The sequence below is a fragment of the Prunus mume genome, linkage group LG6 (genome assembly GCF_029339155.1).
Source record: "Prunus mume cultivar Tortuosa linkage group LG6, ASM2933915v1, whole genome shotgun sequence".
Lineage (NCBI taxonomy): Eukaryota > Viridiplantae > Streptophyta > Magnoliopsida > Rosales > Rosaceae > Prunus > Prunus mume.
The window spans coordinates 9,557,945-9,570,803 of NC_142703.1; the positions used below are offsets into that span (position 1 = coordinate 9,557,945).

The following is a 12,859-nucleotide window of genomic DNA, read 5'->3' on the forward strand; positions in this document are numbered from 1 at the left end:
AGGGGATAAACAAGATGCTCTATCATTAATTATTTGTTGGACGTGCGTTGAATATGTACATATGTTAGTCTGAACTCTCTTGTGGGATTAGCAAATTCATAATTATACTTTTGAAAGATAAGTATATACGTTAATCTCCCTTTGTCATATCTCGGAGTTTGTCGCTTAGAAAAACTTGGATCTGTCATGAACAATCTTCGGTATTAATTGCTATCAAACCTAAGAAGAAGATGAAACAAGAAGATTTTTTGAATCAAATTTATTATTCCTTCGAATTATCCTATTTGTATATTTTTCGTATAATGCTTCGAGTTGTCAAAATCAACAGAAACAAAGATGGCTGTTGTTTTTAAGTTTTGAAGCAATAATTATAAACAGACAAGAGAGCCATGGTCCATTTGTGCCAGACATTCAGAATAATACTCCTGCAAACAGCAAGTCCTGAACTGTCGACTGACTGATGAAGATGGCACGCGTGAATAATATCACAGAACTTGTTACTTGGAGAAAAAGCACTGGCTAATATTAAAGAATTTATATTATTCATAATATTTATACAAATGCCAATACTGTATATATACAAGAGAGAAATATAAAAAAAAAAACCTAACCAGACTAGTTGCATGCACAAACTTCTAATTGCATTCCCAATCAAGCCAAATATATACCGCAAATATAAATATAAATATATGTTACAAATCAACAAATCGGGTATGTGTCTAATATGGAGTGTAGAATATATGTGTTCCTTCATTTAGAGCAAAACCATGCTGTTGTGATCCATCTCAAATCTCATTTCGTCCATATCTGGAGCCACCCCATTTTCGAAGCTAGTTTCTTCCAAGCTCATGTCCCATAAAAACCCATATTCGTCGTCGTTTTTAGCGCCTAATTCGGGAACGGAGTTGTTGCTGTATTTTTCCTGAGGAAAGTGGAGCAGATTCAGCAAGGAGTTGCTTTGGTTGTGGCTGTGGCGGGGTGGCGGTGTGGAAAATGAGGGGATCGGGTTGTACCCACGAGGCATGGTTTGGTCTTGAGTTGGAGGAGATGAGTATTTTTCCATGCTCAAAGGAACAGTGCAGGATGTGGTCTCCAACATAAAATCATGGGGGCTGAGTTTGGTGTTCTCTTCTCCCTTGCCTTTGTGGAAAACTCTGCACAAAACCCAGTCTTCCTGTGAAAACAAAAGGCAAAATATTTAGCTTAGTTAGCAAAATAAAGGTGAAAACATGATTAAAATCATAATCTGAGTGCTTTCGATACACCACATCAGTATGACACGTACGTAATATATTACATTTACACGATAAAATGATGTTACTATGAGTTCTAGACTCATAATACACCAATTCATAATTTCCTTCCAAATTTTGGACTATATCTACATTTTCCATGCATGATGCATGAAGCCCATACTTCCTTCCCTTCCAGTCGCAACTGGCAACATGGTGGAACAAAATGATAGGGGTGGCAGCACGTGCATGTACTTGGACATCACGTGACCGAATATGAAATTTTATATAGAGTATTTGTGGCGTGTGCATGTAGGAATAATTCAATAGTATTATAAGGAAATTAGATGTGTAAATAATAAGCTATAGGAATGTTAATGAAATTACCTTAGGAGGCATGTGTGGGGTCTCCAGCCGAAACTCATGCATAATCCAACCAGTTTTGATTCCATTGGGAGCCCTGTTCCGATAGAACACCAAAGTCTTTCTCATCCCTACAATCTCCCCTGTTCCTGGCTCCATCACCATCCGATCTTTCCCCGTTGCCTTCCAGTACCCAGATGTCGTAGCCCGATTGGTTCGAAATCCCGTGGCATACTTGCGGTCACGGAAGCTGAAGAAGTACCACTCGTTGGCATTCAGCTTTGCCACCTCTTCAATAAAATAAATTTCGAGATTAGGGTATATTAGCATACTAAGCCAACGCAATTATACATGCATGCATGTTGCTAATTAGCAATTAGGTATATAGCATTATCATTCTTGTCATTAATACCAACTTACGGCAAGAAAAAGAAGAAAAAATGTTATGAGCAAGGTCCTATCCTATCAAATGAATAACGATCGGTTGCCTGAAAATTTGTCAAAAGCAAGTGAAGTGACATTTGCTATGTAATATATATTTCTTTCAACGAATCTTAGGTTTCACATTACAAATATATATATAAAAATAAATAAAAATAAAAAAAAATTACTGTCGGCTTTTCCTTCTTGTGAATTACCAAATGTGTTGGCAAGTCAAGATCATCACTCGAGTTATGAGTTGTGTCTACGGAAAGTAGCCAAAGAAAGTGGTAGGCACCACAACATTTTAAGGAAACAGGATGCTCTAATTAAAGACAATTAGGGTTGAAAAGCAAAAATCATTCTGATTCTCTGAACTTGGAAATTTCCATGAATTTGCTAAACATTCCTGCCTAGCTGGTAGCTAGTGTGTGTGAAGTGATATGCATGCCTTGAAAAAGAATGGTCATATTTTTACTACAACGGAAAATTACGTGTAACAATTTACTTCATTTACCCCAACAAAAAAAAAAAAGGAAAAAAATTAACCATTTACCCAATTTTGTATACTGATAAATTCTTCCTTATCCGAAACTTGCCCCATAATAATTAAGGTATGAACACAATTAAGGTATAATTTATTTAAAGATCCTGTCAGATCAGGGCAAAGCAACTATATATATAATTAACGTACGGATGGATGGTAGGTGGATGATTAATCCTAATTGAAATAACAAGGATAAGGATAATTATAATTAGCCAGAAATTATGAACAGAAGATCGATCACATCTACAACTAGCTAAGCTATGTAGTCATGAACTGGAAGTCGTGGTGCACATCTGGGCCGTTCATAACTCAAGCAAGGTCCCACTTCAAATGGACGGTTGGGATGTGTGTGTGGGAACTAAAGACGAATTTTGCACATGACAGTTGGCAGGAAATGATCAAATCATAGCCACACGATTTGCATGAGAGAGAGAGAGAGAGAGAGAGAGGGGGCTGTTTTGAAATTAAGGATATGAGGAATACTTACGTATATGAACACTATCTCTCCTATATTTGCAATAAAAACTTGTATTGTGGTAACTAAACAACCTTCATAAGCATGCCTAGTGCTTGCCGTTTGTGGCAAACCCAAGAGATGAAATAAACGCAATTGCTTTTGGGTCCCTTGGATGACAAAGTACTAGAAATTCCTATAGAAATTCTTCTAATAGAAGTTACATCGATGATGGAACGAGGAAAACTCATATGCATCACGGTGTATATCTCTGATCCTACGCTTCTTATTATGATATATGTTGTAATTAATTAAATTGCTATTACCATGACTACCTACCCATTGTGTGTGTAAATGTAAATGCCTTAAGTGAAACTATAATTCTTAATATAGACGTTGAGATTGAACATTATGTGTGAACTTTGGACTTCAAAGTGCTTGAATTCTCCTAATATTTCTTGCCATTTCTATAACGAATTTAAAGGCAAGTGATTGAAGAACTAAGTCAGTAAAAAGAATTGGGAAAATAAAACAAAAATATAGCAAGAAATTGCCATTTTCTCTCTCTCTCTCTCTCTCTCTCTCTCTCTCTCTCTCTGTGTTCTGCCTAGCTAGTCCTGAAAACTCAAACACCTTCTGCTTATACGACACCCACCACGACAAAAGCACCAACAACATAAACAAATATTTGTCTTTCCGACCAACCCCCCAGCCCCCAAAAATATTTGTCTTTGGAGATGATTTGTTTCAGAGAATGATCTTTAAACGGAGCAGTTTACTTTATTGAAAAGTAGTAAAAACCATGGCCATCTCGACCAACTTGATGATATGCAAAAGATGAGAGAGGTGGTGGGGGAGGAGCAAAAAGATTCAAGAAAAAGAAGAAGAAGAATAAGGAGGAAAGCGCGTGGAAATTAATTCATAAAAGGTGATTATGGAAATAATAATGAATTAATTAACCTTAACCTACATACGTACCAGGAAGCTGCCATGGCTCGCAGATATGCAAGTCAATTTCAACCAAAGTCCCCTTCAAAGCTTCCTCATTCGTGATCTTCTTCAACAGATAGTGGCAGACCAGCTCCTCGTCGCTGGGATAGAACCGAAACCCAGGAGGCAGTGTAGCTCCAATGTCTCTAAGCCCCATAATTACACTTAATCAACTTGATTTTGTTTTAATTAAGGAAACTAATCTCAGAAAGCTAGAAAGATGGAGCTTGGAAACTAGTTCTTCAGAATGATCTTGGAAACTAGTAGTTTTGGGAAGTTGGGAAGCAAATTTAGGTTGTGTATGGTGGGAGAGAGATGGAATGTAGTAGCTGATTTAAAAAGAGGGTTTTGATTTCTAGAGGGCCAAAGGAGGGTTGGGGATTATATTTATATGGGCAAAGGGATGATATATATAATGTCCTTTCCCTATGATGGCCAGTTAAGAATTTCTTACAATATCTTTATTCTTTCTATGCAGCAGGTCATGCTTGTGTAACTAGTTAGTTATAGTAGGAAGTTTCAAGAAAAACCAAAGTTACAAGAAATCTAGTTATGGTGGGGGTCATGCCTCAAGGCTACCACACCAATGTATGGACAAGGAGCCAAATAATTTTATTGGAAACCCTCCAAAATACCCCTTTTTATTTACATTATAAAAATTGGGTACTTTCTGAATTTTTCATGAAAATGAACATTGTTATTACACTTTAGTGATATGCAAATTTTCGTTAAAACTATTTCTATCATATTTACCGATGTACCGTATTAGTGAATCTAATCCTTTTCATTATGTATTACTTTATATATACGGAGATGCTATTGAAGTTGAAGAGCGTTTAGTGGCTGCATGCCTTGTTATGATTCCCATAAAGAAGCTTTTCTGCATTGTCTTATGCTAATGACGTTGGTCCACAACATGATTTGTTAAAAATGGTAATAATTATGAATAATTAATTGTTCCGGCCGTGGCTTTAAGGAAAATATAATATAAAATATTATATATATATATATATAATTCCTTTTTATAGAAGGATCCCTCGAATGATTGAATGAATTTTTTGTAGAAATAATTTTTGAATGAATGTCTACAAAATAGACAGTTTGAATTAGTAAAATACAATGCAAACTGAGCCTCCATTATCTCTCAACGCAAGCTATATATATATATGTATATATATATATTATATAATTAGCTAAAGCCCAATCAAATTACCAAAGGCACGTGAAGAATTTCATTCATTTGGGATCGAAAATGGACAGCTCAAAGAGAGAAAAATAATAATTTAACTCGCCAATTGCCGGAAGAAAATGAAAACTGGTACTACATGAATGATGAACTTGGAAGAGTCCCATCCCATCTGTTCAAATTTCGATCACATAAGAATATTTTGGATGGATGTGAATGTGATTGTGGGGCTCACGGGCTTTTGTCTTTGAAAACTGGGTCCCACTAATGATCTACGAACGACATCAGGCCCATCATACACACTGTATGCTTATCTAAATTAATTAATTTGATTTGTTATTTTTGTTTTTAGGTTTGTATTTTTATAAAAGGCCAATAATAATTATGAAAAATGTGGACAAAAGTGCATTTGTCACAACATGTATCATTCTAATTATAATTGGTATGCTAATAATATTGTAGATGATGACTGGACTGGGGTCCAGCTCAGCATGGTTTTGCCAGCACGAACACATCCAGAGAGGAAAAAAAAAATAATGGAGCTCAAAATTTCAGTACGTGTGTGAGTGTGACTTCAAAACCCTAGGATAAATATGTTAATAAAAGGACAATTATGCCCTTTAAATTCCCATTGTAGGATTACTTGTGAAATCGGGACCTCTTCGGATGATATGTCATATTCTACCTATATATGTGGCATGAAAAAAACAAGAGAACGATGCTGACAGTCACCAAAATAGTGGTTTAATTTATGATCCTGTCGGGGAAAACAGTGATTAATTAACCCAAATTCAATAAAGTTCAAAAATAACAATGGAATGTGCGTAGCTAGATTGGTTCAAGTTTTTGGTGTGCTTTCGAATGATTATGAGTTCAAGTCCCATAATATCTATATGTGTGAGTTTTCCCCATTACCTTCCTGACTTTGGGCCAAAAAATAAAAGTTAAAACATAATCCCCGAAGATTTTCTTGTTTTAGTGTATTTATATTTAATTAGCCACAAAAGAAGGGTTATTAATGGAAAACCACCATATCTTATATATGAAAATTGAATGAATAATCTAAAAACAAAAAAAAGACAGTGATGGGTCAAGGTGGGTCCCTGACATTTCTTGCTCAAAACGTAGACTAAATTAATTAATCAAAATCCTAAAATTGAGTGCAAAAAAGATCATAGGCCAACTAGGGTTCAAAGTAGGCCAATTAGCTTATAATAATGGACACCATAAACCTAAATTAACGGGAGTAACCGGGAGACATGTGAAATCACATACTAAAGGGACACGTCACGAGGAGGGTGACGTGTAAGATTATTAATTTCAAAATCATATGATGAATATATGTATATCCATCCAAAAAAAAAACAAGGAAAGATAATGCAAATGATTGTGAATGCTAGAGTTAGGGTTTATTTCCAATGAGGGAATTTTGTTAGGTGAGGATGATGTTGGAGAATGAGTGACGGCTTGATCTTCCTCCAATGCTTTCTTTCTTGGCCCCCTCCTCCCTCCTTTCATGTATAGTGTCTTTTTACTCAAATTCACTTCCATAAGTTATGGGCTCTTTATGGGATAGCTATGCATTTACGCATATTTTACAATATTGTTTTTTGTTCTTTATAAGAGGATGCATGAAAAGATAATAATGTTTGAATATACCACTTTTCGTTTACCATGTTGGTTTCTTATCGAAAAAGAAAAGGTCGCATATTAGCAGATGACATTATGTGACGTTGATGTATCAATATAATCAAGAATATAATCAAGATAATGGTATAAAATTAGGGAAAATATCAATATAATCAAGTTATTTAAATATTTTTCTCAACCTTTGCGTTTAGAGTGGATTCTACGCGGGTTCAACAATACCAATTAGGGGGAAAAAATTATGAAAAGGAGTAGAATTTTCATGGCATATTCCTTATGTGAACTAACAACAAAATAATTGATGTAAGAAATACACATCAACCATGGTATAATAAACTAACTAATGTGATTAAAGAAAATATACGTATAAACCTTAATTGCTCGTAAATTCATAACTACGTAGGGCCTAGCCCTAGTTTTTGTGCAAGGCTTAGATCCAGTCTACATCTTCCAATCACATCCCTTCTGAATCAGTGTCAAGTGTGTATTGAGTTGATGCATACATGGCAGTCTCTTGTTTTCTTCGACAACTTTTCTTCTTTGTGTGTGATGTATAATTGGATATATATTATTAATCAGTGATCGACATCATTTCATTGCCCTACAAATTCAATACTTGAATATTCAAAATATATCATTTCAATGATTATCCTAAGAATTGCATAGTTTTCGTTGAAAATAAGTTTTTACCAGTTTAAGCATATTATTATACAACCACCATTCGGTTTAACAATATTGAGAGTATCCGACATCGAACGATAAAGGATATTGTGCATCCCCGTTACGTATTATATAAGAGAATTTTAAATACAAATTTATAAATAAACCCAATTCTAAACATATATTTATAAAAAAACCCAAACACTATTTAAACATAGAAACACACCCAAAATCAACAATTGTATATTTTTTGGGTGTGTTTATAAATGGGTTTTGAGTGTGTGTAATGATAGGTTTTGAGTGTGTTTATAAAGTGTTTTGGGTGTTGGATTTTTTTATAATTTCAACCCCCATTTTGGGTGTTTTAGTGAAACTCCCAATTTTAAATCTATAGCGAGGGAGAGATATGCGTCGCATGGCTGCTTCCGTAGTTGTAGCAGAGAAGTCGTTGTCTATGGCCAGATCGCCAATCCAAAGTCGTGCTCAAGCTAGAAAATTGGGTTCTTCGACAACTTTTACCTTTAATAAAATTGGCCAAACTTTTGTTCTTCGATTCCAGAACCACCTTTTAGAAAGATAAGTTTTCCTCTCCTAGCCTCACTTTATTTATACACTTTAGAAAAACTTGCAGTCTAGGATGAGACCTGATTGTGCTACAGCTAAACTTTATCACGTAAAATTTTGCTTTTGGAAGAAAATCTCTGTACTGTGTATGCATTGATTTGCATCTCAAGGAAGTGACAACTCGAACGAGTCATTTTGAAACCAACGGCTGCAGTTATTTCGGTTGTAGTTTTGTAAATTATGAAGGGTTTTTATATAAATACTTGTGCGTAATTAAGAATCTCAGAAGGTTGGCTTCTCTAATTAATAATGAAAAGGCCCTAGGGTCATGCAGATTGTCCTCACGTACATGATTGGAATTGTGGATGTTACAATCATAATTTGAGTGGTGTAATTTCTATATACATATATGATCAAAAGTATACTATATAAATTATGAATAATTTCAAGATGGCTTTACCCTTTATATATATATATATATATATCCAGAGCTTTCGTATAGAATTGCATGTTAATCTGTATATATCATTAAGTAACATGATTTAACACAAGCTTCAGCTACAAGATTAATCCTAATTAGGCAGTGTGATGGTAATTAACCTGATTTGATTCCTCTTTGTCAAAAAATATACGGCTGAGCGCTTCTGTGCATAGATGCTCGTCTATTCCTCTTGATTATAGTATAAAACTTTAGTTGTACCTTTTGCTTTCTTTCATAATAATATATTATTATCTCTCTTCTGTCAAAAAGAGAAAAATATATGACCATCATAGGAAATTGAATACAGTGTATTTGATTCTGTTCTGAAATAAAATGGGATTTTCAAAAGTTTATGTGATTAGAGTGTAACATGCACAATTATAAAACTTTATGTCTTTATCATACAAACTTTAGAAAATTTGTATTTAAAAAAATGTAACCAAATCAGAAAGATTCTGCTGATAGCTTGAAAACGCGGGAAATTGTTTTCTACAAGTATAAGCATCGTTGAACACGCATAGGTCGATGTGATTGGGAGTTAATCATAAATATTTAAAGATTAATTGTAGATCGATGGAGCGCAGTTAATTTATGACTATTGTAAATGTAAAAATTGATATATCATCCTCCATCCTCCATCCTCATGGTGTTTGTGATGTTAGGTTAAAGTTTCGAGTTTATATTCGTATGATGAAAAATGTTATCTTATCAGATATACATGCTAGTTTGAATCTAAATTATACGTCGAAATATATTAAATATTGTCTCTTAAAGCTTACTCACCATCCCAGGGTTTGCAACCAGAGCTAGCTAGTGATCAAGGAAGTGGGCTCTAGCCTAGTGCAAAGTTTGGGAAAAAGGAAATTTGATGCTAATTTTTAGGCACTACAGCTGATTTTACAAAAATTAGCCCAATTCATCCAAGCAAAAATTAGCATGTCCTATCCAAACAGATCTCTATTTAGCTTCAAATTTTCTCCTATGAGAAAATAAATAGAATTTTATATGGATCTTTATCCATATAAAAAATAATAGCTCACCTCTATAAAAATTTCTAGTTCTGTCATTGCTAGTGATGACTTATGTTTCTATAGAATCCATGGTGGAGTTGGTTTTGATGGCTGCTCTTCCATGAAGCTTAAAGGTCGTGAGTTTCGCAATACTAAACAGTGTGCCAACTACGTCGGTGAGGAAGATGACAACAACAACACGAAACAAATATTTGTTGGTGCTATTAACTTATTATTATTAGCAATTAATTAATTATTATTTATTGTGGGCTAAACTTCGGAGACACTCGGACACAGAAAATAATTGTGCTTCTTTGGATGTGACTCAGCACGCATCTTATGGCAACAGGTGGCAGCAGAGACTTCTGATTCTTAGAGAGAGAGAGAAAGAGAGAGAGAGAGAGAGAAAGAAAGCAGAAAGCGTGTGAGAGGAGGGTTGAAATTGAAGTGTTAGATTCCAAATTTGCATAATTCAAATCATATTCATCATATATGCATGCCTGTTATTGATTAGCGCCGCCAGGGACGAGTGCTCCCACACTCAGCCCGCGTATGTAGACATAGAGGCAATTGGAAGAGAAAAAAGAGCCATGCACAATTATCACATGAGGCTATATATAAAAAATTATTTAGGGCAATGATTGACTGATACTCCATACGAATCTACAATATTTGGTACGTTATTAATACTTGGTGGTCGATATTTTATCCAAATATCAATTAAGTATCGACAATATAAATAGTATTGTGAATTCGTATCCAGTACGTACTCATCATTCTTTTTCCAATTATTCGCACATCGATTATCATCTCAATGATACACACATCACATAACCCAAAACCACACAGCTTGTCATTTGAGTACGTGGATGCTGCTATTGCTCCATGCATTATTTCCTTGGAAATCCGGATTTTTTGAAGCCCTGCCGGTCCCTCTCTTTAAACCCTAGACCATGATCTGCAAGGCGTAGTGTGTGTGCTTGAGAGTAACTAGTGGTTGAAAGCTCTAGTTTAACTAAACCTTCTTTTAGCCTCTTCTTTTCACTGTTTATAAAAAAATCAATCTTTGAAATTCATCGACATCTCAATCTTGAACTTGGCCTTACAAATTACTTATTGTTTGTTTCCCATTTTCCCCCTTTCACCTTCCAATAATAGAGAGAAAGCAAAAAGCAGTTGCTGTCACCGTGATACCGATCCTTAGAGTCCGTGATCTTTAAGTTAAAGGCAGACATTAGACGTCTTACAGATCCCATAACATGTCAGCTCCAATACTATTTTGGAGCAAGCAAGTAAAAAACTTAGCACCTATATGAATTAAGATGACCGTTTTAACTTGGTTACAGATTTTAGAGATTATACTTTACCTGTTGTGAGACGAAGAGACACGTGCCCATCAATCTCTGGTATCATTAGCAAATCACAAGAAATTATAGAATAGTATTAAAATACGGATGGACACATATTATAACTTGTACACGTGTTATACTGGGTGGACAACTGGGTTGATATTTCAATAAATATTCACTTATATTATAACAAGTGAACAAGTTATACTACTTGCCCGTATTACGATAAATATATATTAATTTTCAATCATGTCCATATATTTATCAATCAATATTCTGAGATTCTATATATGTTTGGTGGGCTACACCCTCGTCTCGTCCCCATCATTAGCAAATAATTAATGATTTGTATGCCTTCAAGTTCTAGAGCTGCACTGCATGCCAATCGTACTGTTCGATCGCATGATTAACCAGACAGACTCGCAGTTTTGATTGGGTTTTGGAGATGGCACGGTTGCTGGGAAGCCACATATCATATATGCCTTCTCATGCCTTGCTATAGCCATGGCTGTGGCTTTGATTAAATCCAATCAATAATTTGCTCAGAATGATTCCAAAGCCAGTTTTTGTGGTGGGCACTTGGTCTGCATATATGTATGGATAGATAACTGAGCCAGAGTATACTTGCATCGCTATCAAATCCAATCTAGTACGTGAAAGTAACAACATGAACTTCAATGTGTCTAGTTTAGCTATCTGCGCTTTGGATTCCAAACTGATCGTCTTTTTTGGAGATTGGATGGTATATTCGACTTCATGCCAACTGATGATGGTGTAATAATAAATCTACTATTCATTATTGTCGTGTTAGGGATTTCTTTAGTTTCATATATTAAACGTTGAAAACGGAAACTTTCTATTTTAAGCCAGTTGTATATAACGTATACATACTAATGTAACGTTACGAATTCACTCAAATTATTATAATATCTCGGTATAATTTAGGACTAGTATTAGCGATTGTACACATTTTATATCGGGTCATAGAAAAATCTCTCCAGCTTTATATAAGTGCAGTCAGCTTGTTTTTTCTTTTTCAAATGAAAAACCTGAAAAGCGAAAAAGAATGATCTAAGGGAATAAAAAGTAGGGAGATTCACTATTATACCCAATATAGGAGCCCAAATTATAATTACCCTATATGAAATGGACTTTAGTAACACACCCATTTGCAACATAACAAAATGACTTTTAACTTTTTTTAAATTACAAAACTGCCATTAATTTCTTAAAACAAATCCAACCCCAAAAAAAACTTTTGGGTTTGTTTATAGAAATTAAATGGTGTAGGATTTATCTATATTATTAGTGCTAAAAATAAGTATATGACTAAATATCTCTAAAAGGTACTTATAAGCTAACTTCCAGGCGTCTCTTTGCTAGCTAGGTACTCAATTATTGCCCAAGCGATTTTTCATGGAAAGATATATAGAGAGTGTTGTGTCATATCAATGTTATGTACGTATTTTCTTGGGTCAATATTAGGTGATAATTTTTGCTATTTCGGGCAATCACGACATGACAGATGTGATAATTTTTCTATGTGACAATATTTGATTGGTTGAGAATAGCAAAACAGTGCTATTCCGTTTCGATACAAGTTCCTTTGCTAAAATAGTGACAGCAGACCAAAATCCAGATGTCACATGCATGTTGCATTTTGCTTGGCTCAATATACACTTAAAAGTACATACGTATAAACTCCAACTGTATGTATCAATTCTATATTTAGCATAGTCCCTTCGCATCAGTTTGTCTCTGTAATTATTGGCAACACCAATTTTCAATTTTCAGTTTAGTGGTATAATTAAGGGTTTTTTTTTTTAATTAAAAAAAATGGTGAGGGAAATTAGCTACATAATTAATTCAATTGGAGGCAGAGAGCATCAAAGGATAGAAAAAAAAAATAAAATAAAAAAATGAGAGGACCAAGATTAAAGTGAAATCTAGCCCTAC

At 34.6% G+C, this 12,859-nt stretch overlaps 1 protein-coding gene across 1 annotated transcript; it reads right to left on the reverse strand.

Moving 5' to 3' along the window:
• Nucleotides 1–520: 520 nt before the first annotated feature.
• On the reverse strand, nt 521–4,364 carry LOC103334464 (NAC domain-containing protein 21/22-like). The gene is made up of 3 exons (XM_008237440.2): nt 3,995–4,364; nt 1,620–1,885; nt 521–1,174 (listed from the first exon to the last, which is right to left on the reverse strand). Exons 1-3 carry the CDS (start codon nt 4,161–4,163, stop codon nt 755–757), a joined length of 855 nt encoding a protein of 284 aa, XP_008235662.1. The 5' UTR covers nt 4,164–4,364; the 3' UTR covers nt 521–754.
• Between the last annotated feature and the right edge of the window lie 8,495 nt (nt 4,365–12,859).

What these genes read in the sequence shown, in the direction of transcription:
- LOC103334464 (XM_008237440.2), bottom strand. Translation starts at nt 4,163, where the DNA reads ATGGGGCTTAGAGACATTGGAGCTACACTGCCTCCTGGGTTTCGGTTC. An exon ending in CGAGCCATGGCAGCTTCCTG is followed by an intron (nt 1,886 to 3,994) that starts GTACGTATGTAG and finishes ATTTTATTGAAG; the next exon opens with AGGTGGCAAAGCTGAATGCC. An exon ending in CCCCACACATGCCTCCTAAG is followed by an intron (nt 1,175 to 1,619) that starts GTAATTTCATTA and finishes TTGTTTTCACAG; the next exon opens with GAAGACTGGGTTTTGTGCAG.